The 16,480-nt window shown below is 48.5% G+C and overlaps 1 protein-coding gene across 3 annotated transcripts; it reads right to left on the reverse strand.

Annotated features, from left to right (window-relative positions):
* Positions 1–2,137: 2,137 nt before the first annotated feature.
* On the reverse strand, positions 2,138–12,920 carry Proz (protein Z, vitamin K dependent plasma glycoprotein). 3 transcript variants are annotated; one of them, XM_055608413.1, is made up of 8 exons: positions 12,749–12,920; positions 12,117–12,280; positions 10,642–10,666; positions 9,938–10,051; positions 8,370–8,501; positions 7,933–8,018; positions 4,496–4,613; positions 2,138–3,574 (listed from the first exon to the last, which is right to left on the reverse strand). In XM_055608413.1, the coding sequence occupies exons 1-8, from the start codon at positions 12,828–12,830 to the stop codon at positions 3,222–3,224; spliced, it is 1,074 nt and encodes a 357-aa protein (XP_055464388.1). In that variant the 5' UTR covers positions 12,831–12,920; the 3' UTR covers positions 2,138–3,221. The 3 variants fall into 3 exon arrangements, with proteins under 3 accessions (XP_055464388.1, XP_055464386.1, XP_055464387.1); XM_055608411.1 differs by having other exon boundaries at positions 2,138–3,715; positions 12,749–12,910; XM_055608412.1 differs by lacking the exon at positions 9,938–10,051 and having other exon boundaries at positions 2,138–3,715; positions 12,749–12,914.
* Between the last annotated feature and the right edge of the window lie 3,560 nt (positions 12,921–16,480).

Below are 16,480 nucleotides of genomic sequence, written 5' to 3' on the forward strand. Positions count from 1 at the left end.
AAGTAGAATTTAGTGTGATGTAACTTTTTCAGATCTCTGCTCATTTCCTATCAGTTCTGAAGGCTGCGGGTCTAAGACAAGGCCTGGCAGCTGGGCTCTGGCCATGGTCCTTTATGAGCTCCAGTTGGCTGTCCTCTGCCTCTCTTCCCTTTCCTACAATGACTGTGCTGTCAGGCCCTCGCTCTGCAGCTGCATCTAGCTTAACCAGAGATCCTTCCTCTATACAGTTACCCTGGGTTGGGCCTTAGCAGAAGGATTCTGGGGACAGTTCATCCCTCAGCACTGGAGACATTCCTGTGAGTATCCTCTGTGTGGTGTTGTTTGTTTTTGTTTCATTCTTTCTATCTATCTATCTATCTATCTATCTATCTATCTATCTATCTATCTGTCTGTCTGTCTATCATCTATCCATCCATTTATTATCCATCCTTCTTGTCTGTCTGTCTATCTTTCTATCTGAGGTAGGGTGTTTTTACATAGTCTGGCTGGTATGAACGCTCCATGTAGACCACGCTGTCCTAGAACGTGATGCTCTTCTTGCCTCTGTCCCCAGGCTAAGTGCTTGGGATTACAGGTGTGTGCCGCCATCTGAAGCTTATGTTCCCCTTGTTTATGAGAAATGCACTAAGGAAGAATGGCCACTACATCGGTTAGACTCTGCAAAGTTGTCATGTTGAGAAGCTGTCCCTTGCATACATGAGCTGTGGTGGAACTTACATGTTCTTTGTGGGGCAACCCTGTGTGTGGCTGCTTCATTGACATCCTTTTGTAGTGGCAAAACCACCCATCACTGCTCTGAAGCACTAGCATCCTGGCTTTGCCCAGATCTTCGCCTGGTCAGGACTTCTTGGGTTTTGGCATCTGCTCTATGTGATAGGGAATATGACCCTGGGGGTTAAAGGTGGCTCACTTCTGTGCTAGGTGTGGCCTTGGGCATGCTGGCCTCAGTGGGTGGGGAGGGGTATGCACAGCTTGGGTTCTCCATGTGGCTCTCTCCAGCAGCTGAAGCTGAGTTCCAGGACAGGAGCCAAAGGAAGTAGTCCCTTTTATGGCCTTGTGTTATGAGTTTGCACCACTTTCCAGCTGAGAACACCACCTGTGCCCACACACTAGTGTATGTCCCTGTTGGCAGCATGTTCCTGGGCATGTCCCATGAACCCAAGACCCACTCTCCCAACAAGTAGCCTGGTGTGTGGAGGAGCCGTCTGGCAGTGAATATAGCCTCTAGCTGCCAGAGCTGATGAGCTCCACCAAGGCCGAGCCTGCCTCCCTGTCTCCTTTGTGTGCATGTCTGCAGTGTTGCCCCCCTGCAACATGGAAAGCTGACCTGATAAAGCGGTGTCCTTGCAACAATTCAAAGATTGGGTTGCTGTGAACATCCTGGGGCCATTGTTCGGAGTTTAGTAGCAACAATCGAATATTCAGGCGTCTCCAGGGAATTGATTAAACAGTGACATCCCAAGTCAAGAACTGATTAAGTTGATAAGTAGTTGAACTTGGTGGTTAAAGAAACAACCTCTCTGTAGGGTGTCCATGTGTGTTGTCTCTGGTGTCTTGTGTGTTGAGCCCTACTTTGTGGGCACACAGACCCATGTTATGGTGGCTAGTTGGCATCAACATCAGATACTCAGACTTGCCTAAGGGTACATTTTATAGTTGTCATTTTGAGACAAGGTCTTAACTCTGTACCCCAGTTTGTCTTCAAACTTTGGGCGTTCCCACCTTGTCCCCTCACCTCATCAGGCCTTTTCCTGCTTTATAAAATGTCACCACAGCCACACCGAGACTATTCCCCTTAATCCTGCCCAGGCATAGCCTCACTGAGCTAGCACAGGGCTGAGGTGAGAGGCTCCAGCACTCCATGGAATTTGTGAGGGCTTCTTCTTCACCCTGAGTATTCAGGTACAGTGTTAGCAGGAGGTCCACAGTTGTCTTCCAAAACTAACCCTGCTTTTCTGTTCCCAGCAGTCAGTGAGCCATGTAGAATCAGAATCAGGATGCCCTTTGGCTCACTGGTAATTCTGAGAAGCCTCTGTGCCCCAGATGTCTGCTATAGTGTGTGACAGGCCAAGTGGGACACCAGCACATGTGCTCATAGCCCCTCGCCACTCAGCTAAATTTCACTCAGTAACTCAGCTGGTTTACAACTGACATTGATTTTATTTCACATACCTTTTTTTTTTTTTTTCCTGAAGGTCTCTGTTTAGATAAAAATTACAAAGGAAAAGCTCTTCCCTGCTGGGTAGCTTTCATAGTACTAGAAGATCTGTGCCAGCTGCAGGGGCAGCCAAGGCATCAATTGCCTTACTGCAGTACTGGACCCTGTGTCCACAATACTGGCATGCCAGATAAGGTGTGCACACTGGTGCAATCGTGGCATAACTGTTATGGAGCAAACAGCTGCTTCCTGGTTGAATTTGAGGCCTGCTGCACACGAGGGATTTTGTGTTTAAAACTATAATTTTGGTCAAAAGCTTGTGAGTGGGGAAGTTGTAGGCCTAGGGTAGGCCCTGCTATTACTTTGCTAAATGCTCATGTTAAAAACCAGCTTCTAAATATTTACGTTCATACCTATAGAGCTGGATTGTCTGCAGCCTTGGTCAGAGAAGCTTCTCTTTATACTGGGCAACCATTAATGCAAAGATGCCTGATGGGTCCAAGGACTGAGAATGAGCGCGTTCAGCCCTCAGTGGGACATCTTAATCAACAGGCCCCAGCTCTCCCCAGCCCCTGCACTCTCTCCTCCATTAAGCTCATCTGAGGAGTGCCTTCTGGACAGGGCAGGCTTATTCCATGTGCAGACTCACCACAGCTGTGGGGGTGTCTTCAACACTGCACAAGATCAAGGTGGACAAGATTCTGACAAAGGTGGGCTGTGCTCTGTGCCCCACTCTTTGCTGAGGAGCCACTGGCAGTTGAGAGCTGCTGGGGGAGGCCAATTGTGTGTTTTTGAGGGTGCACCAGTGGCTAGAGCACACACACAGAGGTAGCATTAGCTGCACTTAGTGGATTATCAAAAAATAAAAAGAGACCTGTGGGAGGGCCACGTTGAGAAGAATAGAAAGCAAGTTGGAGAAGGGAAATGGGATGAGGGTGTGGTCATACTGTATTCGTGTATGGAATTCTCAAGAATAAAGATTTAAAGTCCCAAGGAAAGAGGTCACCTTCTAGGAGAAACCAGCAGGACCTGAACACCTGGCAGCTGTGTTGTTGGATTTCAGCTACTTCATGATCTGTTTAAGCCACATGGAGTATCTTGGGACTGTGGTGAGGAGGAGCAAATGTGACGGCCCCGGTGGTGGCTGTGAGCCTAGGATCCCTGTGAGGAACCAGGTGCCCTTGTGTTCTCGGGTCACTGCACTTCCCTCCAGCCAAGGCCCGGTCTCCACACTGCCTTTCTCACAGCCTGTTCTCGTCGTCACGGTTACATTCAGGGTCTGTCCACACTCCTCTCTGTCTGCACCGGTGACAGAAAGCACCATGGGTGTGGTATCCAGGTCTGTGCCACTGAGCATCCAGCCGCTGAGGAGACCCTCAGTTCCAGGGATGAGGACATGCTCCGCGAAGTCCCTCTCTGGAACACAGACAGGGAGCCCTGAGCGGGGACACTGCACAGGTCTCGCTAGCGCCAGGAGTGAGATGTCATTCTCCCCCGACTCCTCCTCATAGTGCATGTGCACGTGAGTGCTCTTGACCTCGATCCTCTGGCCAGCATCTGAAATCAAGCAGTCAGCCACCTTACAGTGTGCAGCCACCACGACCTGATTTCCCAGTGAAACCCTGGTGGGGCAGCCACAGTGTTCTAACCGGAAAGCTAATCCCAGCATGGGCCAGGCCAACCACTTCCCTTGGCCCCTTGACACTGTCCTCAAAAACGTCAGATGTTTATTCTGGAATACAATACAGCATGGGGAGGGGTTAGAAAACAGGAGGCGCCAAAAAGAAATGTCTCCAAGCCTGTTGGGCTGAACATGGCTGCTCAGGACTCTTCATGCATTTAGCTCTTTCAGGCTGAGTCTCAGCTGCTTGCCTATTCATGCAAGTAGTTAGGGATGAAGAGTGGGACATGCTCACTCCAAGGCTCACATTTGCTGTTGATCTCATCCATGGCTGCAGAGGAAGTCTCCAATGGGGAGAAATGATTGTCCAGATTTTAGGGATGAAAAAATGAGGCTACAGGTTGAGTCTTGCAATGAGATCATGAGGAGGGATTTGAACCCAGCAAATCTGGCCCTCAGCCAGCCCTCTGTGTCCAGGTGGCTGCTGTACTGCCGGGATTCATTCTGTGCTAAATGCTACGTAGCACTGCCTGCTGTGTCCAAATTCTAGTAGATACCTCTTGTATTGTCAGTGCTTGTGGTTTTACAGCTATCTCACTATTGGAGCTATTTTATGTCTGGCCTTAGAAAATTTCCAGTAGAAAGGTTTTCATTTTATTCCTCTGTTGGATTGCTTTATTTATAATGAGATCTTATAAAATTCATGAAACACTTACTTGCTTTTACACTAATGTTGTTGTGTAATAGTGAACACTTTGCTGTTGTCAACACGAAGTCTTCCTGTATTAAGACACCAGCACAGAAGTCCATTCCTTCAGAATCTGTTAACCTGACCTTTCAAAAAAGAGAATGGCAGTTAGTAGCTAGTGTGACTTCGGGAAGAGTAAAGCTGAGTGCTATCCTGGGCATCAGGGGCAGTTAGTCACTGTCTGCTGCCTCTTCCACAGCCACCAGGACTTGGACACCACTGCCTAGGTCTAGAGGCCCTTTCTGGCAAAGGAGAGTAATGGCTGTCAGATTTGCCCTCCCCATGGAACAAGGCAAAAAGACAGAATTGAAGGGGTTGGTCCCTAGAGACTGTGATCTCTCAGGGGCAGAGCTTTTGTGACTCCTGAGTTTTCAGGATGCAGGGCAGGATGGATAACTCAAGCAGAGCCCAGAGGGGCAAGGAAGTGGTGAGCCCCAAAAGACAGTGGCTCTAGTTACAGGGTGGAGTATAAAGGAGGGGACTCTGGGAGCTACAGGAGCCGTAATGAGCAGGTGTGTGTATGAAGAGAAACTAAGGCCAGGAAGCTTTCTCCAAAGGGTCAGTGGGGACAGTTCTAGGCCCCTGAAGGCTGAATGTAATGTGCCATACCAGCCAGCTGCAAATGTGGCCAAGGTTTTGGTAGAACACAGCAAGGGCTTGTCTCTGTAGGGGAAGCAACTGACACCAAACACTGCACTGGCTGTCCCCAGCAAAGCCTAAATGCAAGATACCATTGCATTCTGCTGTTTCCAGGCATCTTACCATGTTGCAGAGCATCACTGAAGTCTATGTATAGAGCGCAAATCTTTCTGTAGAGTTATAGTTTACAAGCTCTTCAACCCATTAATAATCACCAGGCAGAAAAACAAACCCACGATCCATGTTCCATAATGAGGAGAAAAGTCAGCCAAGCTGAGTCAGAACTGTTAGGTACAGTAGCAGTTACTATTCCAGAAACCCAAAGAACTAAGGAAAAAAAATCCAACTTCAGTGTAGATGATGGTTACAATGTGGGTTGTGGGATTAACGCCAGATTATGTGCTACAAAAGGAAAGGTTTGAGGCCTTGAAGATGGCAGTAGAAATGTCTCGGAGTAAGACACAGAGGAGCCTGGAACCTTACCCACCCCTACCATGTCCACACTTCCAGGTCTAGCGAGGGCCATTCACAGTCCGATAAATGTCGTTCTAGATTTTTTTGCTGCGGATGGAGACTGTTGGAGATGCCCGTAACTGGGAGAGAAGGAAATTGAAGTGGGGCTGGGGCAAGTTCTGAGACAAGCTGGAGACCTGAGAGAGGGTAGGCTCCTAGGAGGATGTGGGGGTCACTCTAGCTGAGACTTCTAGCAGCAGGGGACCATGCCAGTTCTAGGCAGGCAGGACTCCTAGTGGAGGGAGGGGAACAACAACCCACTCACAAAGCCCTCTGCCCAAAATTTACCCTGCCTACAAAATGTGGGGACAAAGAACAGAGATTGAGGGAATGTCCAACCAATGACACAATGTCCAACCAGTGGCCCAACCTGAGGTGCACCCATGGTAAAGAGCCAACCCCTGACACTTAACAGTACTCTGCTGTGCTTGCAGACAGGAGCCTAGCATACCTGTCCTCTGGGAGGCACAGCCCAGCAGTGGGTTGAAACATGCTGACTCAAAGCCAAACATGGGGTGGAACTTGGGGGGTCTTGTGGAAGTAGGGGTTGGGGAGGAAAGAAGGACCCTGAGGGGACAACTCCACACGAAGACCCGTAGAGTCAACTAACTGAGGCCCATGGGAACTCACAGAGACTGAAGCACCAACCAAAGAGCATGCATGGGTGGACCTAGGCTCCCACACATATGTAGCTGATGACTTGGTCTTCATGTGGGTCCCCTAGCAAATGGAGCAGGGGTTGTTTCTGACATGGACTCTGTTGCCTGCTTTTGGATCACTTGCCCCAGGCAGGGCTGTCTGGCCTGGCCTCAGTGGAAGAGGATGCGCTCGGTCCTGATGTGACTTGATGGGCTGGGGTGGGTTGATGGGGGAGGTGCCCTTTTCTGAAAAGAAGGGGGGTACTGAGAGAAGAGGAGGGAGGAGACAGCATTTGGGATATAAAGTGAATAAATGAACTCAAAAAGAAAAAAAAGGAAAATAAATAGTACAGAGAGTAAATGACTGTGGGGTCCCCAAATCTTGTTGATACATGTTCAATGCAACTTCAATACTTGAGGTTCAGGGGGAGTTTCAGAAAAGGTAATGGAAAAGAAAATCATAAAATCCAGAGGACAAGGATACCCGTTTGAGGTAGGGAAGCCACACCCATGAAAGCTCAACAATATAGTTGCCTAAACAATACATGCATAATGCTGCCACCAGTTGATGCTATTCTGGGTGAGAAGTTTCACAAGCCCCACTCTTACTTAGAGAGCAGCCAGTCCATGAGTACTGAGAGAGGAAGAATCGGTTTTTCCTCAGGGACCAGCTAATGTGTTATCCCGTCAAAAGTGGTCACACGGCATATCAGCAACACTAAATGGATTTAGTGGGGGTGTGTTTCCCCAACTCACACTCAAATTCGTGACTCTTCCTCTCTATTATTACTACTACACACACACAGTCCATTTGATGCTGTTCATATGTATATGTATAAAGAAAATAAAAATCTGATTTACTTTATATATATTTAGTATATATTTAGATTGAATTAAAATACTGAAATTATTTTCACCTGTTTTTATTTGGTGTGACTACTGGAAATTTCTTAGGTGCATGCATGGTGGATGCTATACCCCTACTGAACAATGGCTGTTCTGTGGGACACAATGACATAGAGGACAAAGTCTGCCAGAGAGAGAAGTGAACAAAGTGGAAAATAGGGAAATGAAGCCAAGATGGGTGGCATAAAACCCCAAGGCCTATGTTGCAGAGTTACAAGCAGAGCAAGCAAGGACAGAATTACTGGCCAGGTAGCTGGGGAACAGGGGGAAGTATTATGTATCACTGCCAAGTTCCATATGATAACCTGTCAAGGTGATTGAGCCTTGAATGCTTAAATTCTAAGGCAGTCGATGGAAGAGGAGAACAAAGAGAAACATAATAGGTTAGAGTCCAGGCAAGGGGTGGATCAGGAGCAGTCTCATGGAGCTTGCTGTGGCACAAGGCACAAGTAGGGAACAGCCATTGGTCAGACACACATGGAATAGTCTGGTGGCTCTTCTAATGTGGACCAAGTGCTGCAGAGAGCTGAATTTGTGGTCCCCAAGAGCCCTCGGAGCCCAGAGAAGAGCTTGTTCCCAACTCACTTAGCCATCCTTCTTTTTGGCAAGAAAATGGAAATGACAGAATGAAGTTTGTAAAAACAAAAACAAAAAAAAAAAAAACAAACAAATGAAAAACCAAACAGACGTTGTTATCCGATGCTGTTACCTGCCATGGGAAGGTAGGTGGACTCTGGCAGCCTCTTTCTGGCACCGTGACGTTTTCGGAAGTCAGGGCCCCACACGCACATTTGTCTTCATTGGTGGTGGCAACACGGGAAGAAAATCAGTATCTTTGAAGCATATGTGGGGTCTATGGTGGTGCTGGCCAAAAGTCAGATCTGAATGCTGGCATTGGTTATTGGTGCCCACGGAGAGCAAGGTGAAGCCAAACTGTCCGCTCTCAAAAGTTATTTATGGGGCAGTTGTGCATAAAAGAGTAATGGACTTCCTGACACAAAGTACTTCCGGCACCTCAGGTTGCTCTAATGTGGAGGCCAGAACCCCGAGTCAGCAATTACGTCCAACTAACCACTCCAGCCCCTAAGCATGATGGCAGAAGGAAGGCAAAGTGGAGGCTGACCACCTCCCTCTGTGAGAACTCACCTCTTGGACTGCACGATTTGTTGTCCTTGCCCAGCTTGTAGCCCTTTGCACAGCTGCACACGTAGGATGACTGCCCTGGGTGGCAGAAGTGCTGGCACCCGTTGGTCCTCTCTAGGTGACATTCATTTTCAGCTGACAAGGAAGGAAAAGCTCAGAGCAGCCATGCCAGTGGGGAACAGTCAACACCGTCATCTACACATGCATGGGTCAGACTTGCCATGTGTACTAAAGAACCAGAAACGTGGGGATTCATCTATGGTCCTCGTTCTCTCCAGCTTGCCAGTCTTCATAAAAAGCTCCCCACACTCAAGCGCCCCAGGAGTGCTCATGAAGACCCAGTGAGGCGGCACCTACATTCGGCCTCAGGAGGAGGCACACAGTCCTGGATGTCTTCCACTGCTATCATCTACGTCCCTAGCTGTTCCCCTTCCCACTGCAACAGCTGCTATCTTTGGGTCATTCCTTCAAAGACCAGAAGTGAGATCACGAGGGGGTCAGAGCCCCGTAGAGACGGCTGAGCAGCTGCGGTGAGGCTGACATCCCTTGGCATTGTCTTGGAGGGACACACCCACCAAGCACCACCAGGAGGTGCTGGACTGGGAATCTGGAGTTGAGAGCAGAGAGCTGCCCTAAAGAACCTTTTCTCCCAGAGAGCTGGTTCTGGGCTACCACAGACACTGGAAGAATTACGTGTATTTATTCCTGTAAGTCGACAATTGTCAGGAATTCATTCCCTTGGCCCAGTGAGATCATTTGCTTGGGTATTTAAGGACTATTCCTAGTCAGGCCTGGTGGTACAGCTCTGTCCATCATAGCTACTCAGAAGTCTGTGCGAGGAGGATCATTAGTTCAAGGCCTGCCTGGACTACGTAGCAAGTTATTTATCTTTTTATGTATAGCGATGCTTTGCCTATGTGTTTCTGTGTACCATATGAGTGTAGTGCCCACAGAGGCCAGAAGGGGTGTTGGGTCACCCTGGGACTGGAGTTATAGAAGGTTGTGAGCTGCCACGTAGGGCTGGGAATAGAAACTGGAGATGCTGCCATTCTTCTTAACATCTGAGCCATCTCTCTAGCAGCATGCACAGCATGTCCAAGGCCAGCCTGGGGAATTTACTGAGACCCTGATCAAAACTAGAAAGTAAAAAGGCTCAGTGGAAGAGTGTTTGCCTGCACATACAGGACCCTAGATTGGATTCCTGGAACTTAAAAAAAAAAAAAAAAGACTATTTACTTCTAAAGCTTTGCTTTGATTTTCATCTGGAGTGTCCCCAGCTGGCATTCCAATCGGCCACACCTCTGTGCAGCTCTTCCACTTCACATGCCAATTATGGACTAGGGGGGACAGTTGGGAAAAAGAAGGAAATGAGACCCCATGCTATGAAAATTTCAAGAGCGCTGGGGCCGGATGGTAGGTCACAGAATTTAGCCAGCACCTGTGGCACGATTTCCAGGGTGGGACAGAAAAGGGGAACTAAGGAGCCCCCTGAGCGAGTGTGTTAAGTTCCCAGGGCAGCTCTCCTGCCTTCCCGCATGCCCGTCATGGACTGGGAATGGCTAGCGCCTCACCCATCGCACAGTTCTTGCCCTCATAGCCAGGGTTGCAGGTGCAGCTGTAACCTCGGATATTGTCCTTGCACGTCCCGTTGTTGAGGCAGGGCTGTGAGATACATGGAAAGCCACCTGTGGGAGCAGAGGGGCCTCTGAGCCTGCACTGTGGGCTCCTTCCTGACCTTGCTCTACTAATGCAGAGGAGCTCACGGTCCAGGTGTCCCACTGGGTGCCATGTGACCTCCACCCACTTCTCACCATTGCTCTCATGATCTTCTCCTCATTTCAAGGTGTCCTTGCTTTCACCTACCCTGTGTTCTTCATTCTCCTTTTCATCTCCTGCTGCTGACACCCCAGGCTCCTCCTGAGGCTATGGCCTACAGAGCAGACCCTAAGACAAATGCCACAGTTCTCTACAATCTGATCTAACTTCTGGCCTACATCATGCTCCTTTACAAAAGCAGATGGAGCTATGAGGTAGGCTGAGGGCTCCTGTCTGTTGCCTGAGCCCCAGCTGACTGGGAACTCCCAGACATCAGCACAATGAAAGCAGAGGTCTCATTGTTTTCCTGCTGGTGGGAGCCTTGGGACCAATGCCCTTTCCTGGGCAGACACCAGGTCCCAGGTGCCTGAGGCTTAGAATGTAAATCCAGGGGGCCCCGATAGAGACCCATCTCAGAGTAGAAGAGGAACTGAGGCCAGAGAGCTAGGAAAGAGCTTACCCCTGTACTGTCTCCAGAACTCAGCCTGCCAAGGCAAAAGTAAGAACATTACCACAGGATCTTTAAGTATTCAGTAACACAGATGGCCTCAAGGGTGAGAAAACATGGATTTTACCCACTCATCCAGAGGAGTGTGGTGTGTGTGTATGTGTGTGACTAACAGCCTGTTTACATTGAACAGGAGTGGAACGTTCTATGCCATGGCACTACCACCTCTTATGGGGAGGGGGATGGTACTCGTGAGGACTCAAAGCTACACAGCACTTCCTCCTTGACCGCTTTCTACCTCACTCTACAGAAATGCCTGGTGGTCGTTTGAAATCTCAACCTCTTTTTTTAAAAAAAGAAAAAATAAAGCTGTTATAAGCTGTGAAGGTTCATGGAGAGGCTGGAGTGGGCTATCTATATGAGCTCTTCAGACTTGTGGCATGTCCCCAGACCACGCTTGAACTTCCGGTTGATGTGTGGGCGGTGTTACCATTGCTCTTCTCCTCACCCAGGAAATCAGCAAATTGAAATTTAGGGTGTGCTGCTTTAAAAATGTTCATTGTTCACTGATAGGGGAGGTCCTCCTCTCCTTCTTTCTGATCTTAGTCTATCAGTTCTCATCAAAAGTGGCTGCATTGTCCTCTACTGTGGCCTGGTAAGGCTGCTCCCCCCCCAGGGGGAAGTGATCAAAGAGCAGGCCAATCAGATTATGTCAGAGGACTTGGGGAGTGGCATGCATGCAGAAAGGGGAGGGAGGGTGGGATTGGCAGGGGAGGAGGGAGGGGCTTATGGGGGGATACAAAATGAATAAAGTGTAATTAATAAAAAATAAATAAAAGATTTAAAAAAAAATGTTCATTGTTTTCCCCAAATGACAGATGGACAGTTTCTGAAAGATCTTCTACACCCTCTGAGTCTTTATGAAACTACAATTAAAAAATTTTTTTGAACACTCTATAGACAAGAGGTCAATGTTTTATTCACAACCAATTTTAAATATTTTTACACTTATATATAAAACCGTTGCAATGCTGGGGATTGAACCAGGACTACATGCTAGACAGGCACCCCACCATTGTACCACAGCCCAGGATGGGGAATTGTTAAATTGTTTACAACTGCATTCTGAAGTATTTGCGTGAAAACGGTTACTATTCCAGGAGTTTTGGCTCACTCTTCTCTTTCTGCCTTGTGGTAACCTTATGAATAATTAAAAACGTCGACTTCTTACCTTAATTTGCTTAATTTGCTTGAGGTGTGATGGGCAGGTGTCCTCAGCTAGGTAGCCCGACCGGAAGGGAGTCTAGAGTGGGGCCCTCACCTGCTGCCGAGGCGGGTTTGCTATCATCGCTAAGTCTGGCTTCCCATCTGTGAAGTCAGGCTCACGCCAACCCCACCATAAGGAAAAAGAGCTAATCAACCCTGTTCTCTGAGACGGCGATGCCTGAACAGTCAGAAAGCACGTGGGCACCTCGTGCCTTACGTACCGTGCGGACGTCATCTTCAAACACTTCTCTTGCCTCCTCATACTTGCAGATTTCCTCATAGCATTCCTTTTCCAAGTTTCCCTCAAAAAGTTCTTCCAGAAAGATAGAATTGCTGCGCCTCCATCTCACCAGAACTTTGTTTGCCTTCGAGGCTGGAAGAAACACTGCAGGGGGCAGGGCATGTGAGCGCGAGCTCTCCCCACACAGCGCCTCAGCCAGCGCACGCTTCCCCTGTTCAGCAGGGCCTAGTCTGTGCCTGGCCTAATTTTGTCATGCACAGCGTAGGCTATCCTTGGCCCAGTAGGTCCCTATCCCTTTCAGTAGCTGCTACCACACGGCAATGAGATCCGTACTGATTTTCAGGAGGTAGAGTGAGAACGTGGCCTGGCCTTCAGGGTCCCAGGGACAGTATCTCTCATCTGACCACTGGAGTTGTACCAAAGATGAGATGGCTAGGTCTGGTGGTTCACTCCTCTAGTCCTAGCACTTGGGAGACTGAGGCAGGAGGATTGCCAAGAGACGAAGATAGCCTGAACTGCATAGTGTGTTCCAGGCCAGCTCAGGCTATAGAATGAGAACCTGCCTCAAGAAAGCGTTTTTTTTTTTAAATGAATGAAACAGCAAACGCTTACCTGAAAGCTCTACCTGGTGCAGGACAAGGGTAAGGATGAAGATGAGAATGAAGCCCCGGAACAGAGAGATGCAGCCGCCCATGCTGACCCAGAGAGCGGCTGACCCAGGCAGGGCAAAGTCTGCAAACAGTCAAAGTCCAGGCCCCGGGAAGCATTGTGGTCAACATGTGCCTTAGAACACGTAGTCCAGGTGACCCGTGGACCTAGATATTGATGGCTTGTGAGGAGACGAGCTCTCATTATGCTCCCTTCCTGCACTTACGGTTAGCCAGGGAGGGAGGAAGATACCAGAGGAAAGTGGAGGGGCCTCTGCACAGGTGGGCTTCTTTCCCTCCAAGGGGCCATCCTGGTTCTGGACACAACCGTGAGCAGGAAGGAGACCAACATGGCGAATATGTAGTCCAACAAAGGAGGGGCACATAGAATTGGCAGGGAAGGGAATGGGACAGTGTCAAATTACAGGGCAGGCAGGTGAGCAGGGCAGGCGAGAGCACACAGCATGATTGTGATGTGTCTGGAGCCAGATGCACAAGGGCCCTGGAGTCGGGGGAGATGAAAAGTATTGTAACAAATGGGTTGTTATGTCAGAGACTCTGGTGTCTGCACCTTTTGTTGACCGAATGATGCAGAAACAAAAATCTAATGACACCTATAAACACAATTTATTAAAGTAGAAAGTGAAGGAAACAGAGTAGGCAGCAGCCATCTCTAATATGCACATTGTGGGCTTGCTTTTTGAAAGTTGGAAGAGAAATGCATTCAAGTGTATCTTCTTTGGTGAGTGATCCAAGATAAGCTACGAGCTGAAAATTCATTTTCTAGGATTTTCTAGTCGGTGAATTTCAGGCAGCCTGGGGGTCATCGTGTGCTGCCTCCTAGGAAAAGGCCAGAGAAATCTGTCCGAGGGGATACATCTCCATGTGGACACTGACAAACTGTTAAAACTAATCTTAAACCCAAGAATAGCTGCTTGAAAATAGGGTCCAGATCCTCCCCTCAGCCCTCAGGGAAGTCTGAGGAAGAAGAAGCTGAAAATCTGTAAGAGCCTGAGGGAGCACAAGACCACGGAGAAATCGCCTTCTAGACATTCCTGACTGACACACACAAAAACTCAGAGAAAGAGGCAGCAAGCACCCGGCCTCACAGGTCTAAGCTGAGGCCATTGCTGAGAGAGGAAGCAGCCACAGCCCCACCCATAACCCAGAAGCCATCTCCAATTGGCAGTCGCTCTCAAAAGAAAAATCACTTTTTCCCAATGGAGTCTCCCTTTGGATACAAATCACACTTACTCATGTTTCATGCCCAGCAGAGGGCCAACGCAAAATAGAACTCAGTGGTATTTTTGGAGGATTTTTTTTTTTAACCTTACAGATCTTTTGCGTATATGTTATGGTTTCAGATTCTGTGGTTTTATGAGGTTTCTGTGTGTACAAAAGTGTGTCTTCATCTATATGTTGCTTGTACTTTTTCTTTGATTCTTTAGATGTTTGTTTTACTTTATTGTAAAAGAGCTTATAGGCTGCAGTCTGTCTAGTCTAACAATGACTGTCTATCAGCGGAAAGTCCAAGAATCTGACAGTTGTTCCGTCCACAGGGCTGGGTGTCTCAGCTGCTGTCAGTATACACGGAATCAGGAAGAGGCAGGCTCTGATATCAGCGAAGGAACTGGCTTGCCAGCCGAGTTAGGACAAGCAACAAAGACAGCTTCCTTCTTCTATGTCCTGTATATAGACCAGCAGAAGGTGTGGCCAAATTTAGAAGTAGACCTTCCTTCCTTCAAAAGATCCAGATTAAAAGTGGGTCTTTCCACTTCAAATAATTCAATAAAAAAAGTCCCCACTTAGGTTTTAGTTAACCCCAGATGTGGTCGTTGACACCAAGAATGGCTGTCACAGGCCCTGAGCTTTCAGACTCTGCATCTCTGGCCTCAGCTATTTTGGAGTTGTGTGCTAATGTCACCTGGATGATACCATGTTTTGTTTTGTTTTGTTTTGTTTTTCTGAAGGAGACTGTCTTCTATTTTATCCCCTGTCACCCAGGACAACTTTGGATGAATTCTTTGGATGAAACTGAGGTCTAGGCAGGGGGAGCAAATTCCCAGAGGAAGTTGTTCTGCTCACTTAGAGCTGGGCCCGGGACGCTGAGCCTTGCTCCGATTCTGACTTCTTGGCTCACCTATTCTCTGGGCATGGGCACCTCCCCAGTGCTCAGTGGGGGGCTGGCATTTCTGTTCCAAGATCAGCTTCCACGATCCATCCAGGATGTACAAAACACCGAAGACATCTAGGTCTCATGTTCCTCAGCACTGGGAAGGGCGTGGCCAATGTGAAAGCCACCATCCGGGAGGGAAGTCTTTTTTCCTTTTGCCCTTTGTGAGGTCTTATTTCTGGATCAGGAAGTGTTGTTCAGGAGCAGAGCCAAGGGAAGAAGACTCTGCTCTTTTCTGCACTCCGTCTAGACACCACTCGGTCTGCTTTGGTGACCTGCACTCTCACTGTGCCAGCACCACAGGGAGCCTGGGTCCCCATCACCAGCACCACAGGGAGCCTGGGTCCCCATCACCAGCACCACAGGGAGCCTGGGTCCCCATCACCAGCACCACAGGGAGCCTGGGTCCTGATTGCCAGGCCACAAGGGGGCATGCCTCACTAAATCTAGCATTCACCTTCCTAGCCCCTGATACTCAGGATATGGGTGCTGAATTTCTGCTTGTTTTGAAATTATCGGTGATTCTCTTAAGGTTTATGGTGGTAAAAATACATCTAAGGTGAAAGTGTTCTTTCTAGTCTTTTAAAAATAACATTATTTTTATTTTGTGTGAATTGGTCTTTTGCCTGCATGTGTGTCTGTGTGAAGGTGTTGGATCCCCTGGAGCTGGAGTTACAGACAGTTGTGAGCTGCTGTGTGGGTGCTGGGAATTGAATCCAGGTCCTTGGGAAGATCAGACAATGTTTCTTAAGGTTTCTGGGAATTGAACTCAGGACCTTTGGAAGAGCAGCCAGTGCTCGTAACCTCTGAGCCCCAAAAGTTCACTTTTCAGTGTCTGCTCAGGTTCCCCACACTCACCCAGTTATTGTACTTGCTTTCTCTTGGTTCAGGGAACCTGTGTGGGTGCTGACCTTGTCCTGGGGTTGTTGGGGACGAGGGACTTCTTGTTCTTAAGGACAGCCACAAAGTACATTCACGGAGGCAGGTGAAACTGTGGTCTCCCCACTTGCTGACCTGCAGGTAGGGCCAGTGGACCACACTGTGGAGAAGGTGTTCTTCAGTGTCCACATCCTGACCCAGCTTGGAGAGGTCAGCTCTGCTCGCAGACCCCAGCCTCACTCTTAGATACTATACAGTTCTAGGAAACCAAGTGTTGTTTTTGTTGACTTTTCCCAACCTTGCAAAACCTGTTTACAAAGGACTCTGTCCAGCTCTTGATTTGGGGGTGGTTTTGAACTGGAACCTTTAAACTTTGCTTAGGAAAGTTATGCAAAGTGCAAGCTATAGGTACTTTCAGAAAAAAGTTACTCTATTTACTGACAGTAGGCTTTGTTTCCACAAGCATTTTAGCTTGAAGCTTAGAGGCAATGGCTGACTGGGGGCAGGGAGACTTGCCCCGAACCCTGTCCAGCCCCACTGTGCCACTCCACATCTGCTTTGGTGGCACGATAGTGTCTGGAGGAGTTCCAGAAGCTTCTGGGCTAGACCCACCTAGAGACTTAGACTTTGAGGTCTGGGAGAAGC

Source organism: Psammomys obesus, unplaced genomic scaffold, assembly GCF_907164565.1.
Source record: "Psammomys obesus unplaced genomic scaffold, mPsaObe1.curated_primary_1811, whole genome shotgun sequence".
Classification (NCBI taxonomy): Eukaryota; Metazoa; Chordata; class Mammalia; order Rodentia; family Muridae; genus Psammomys; species Psammomys obesus.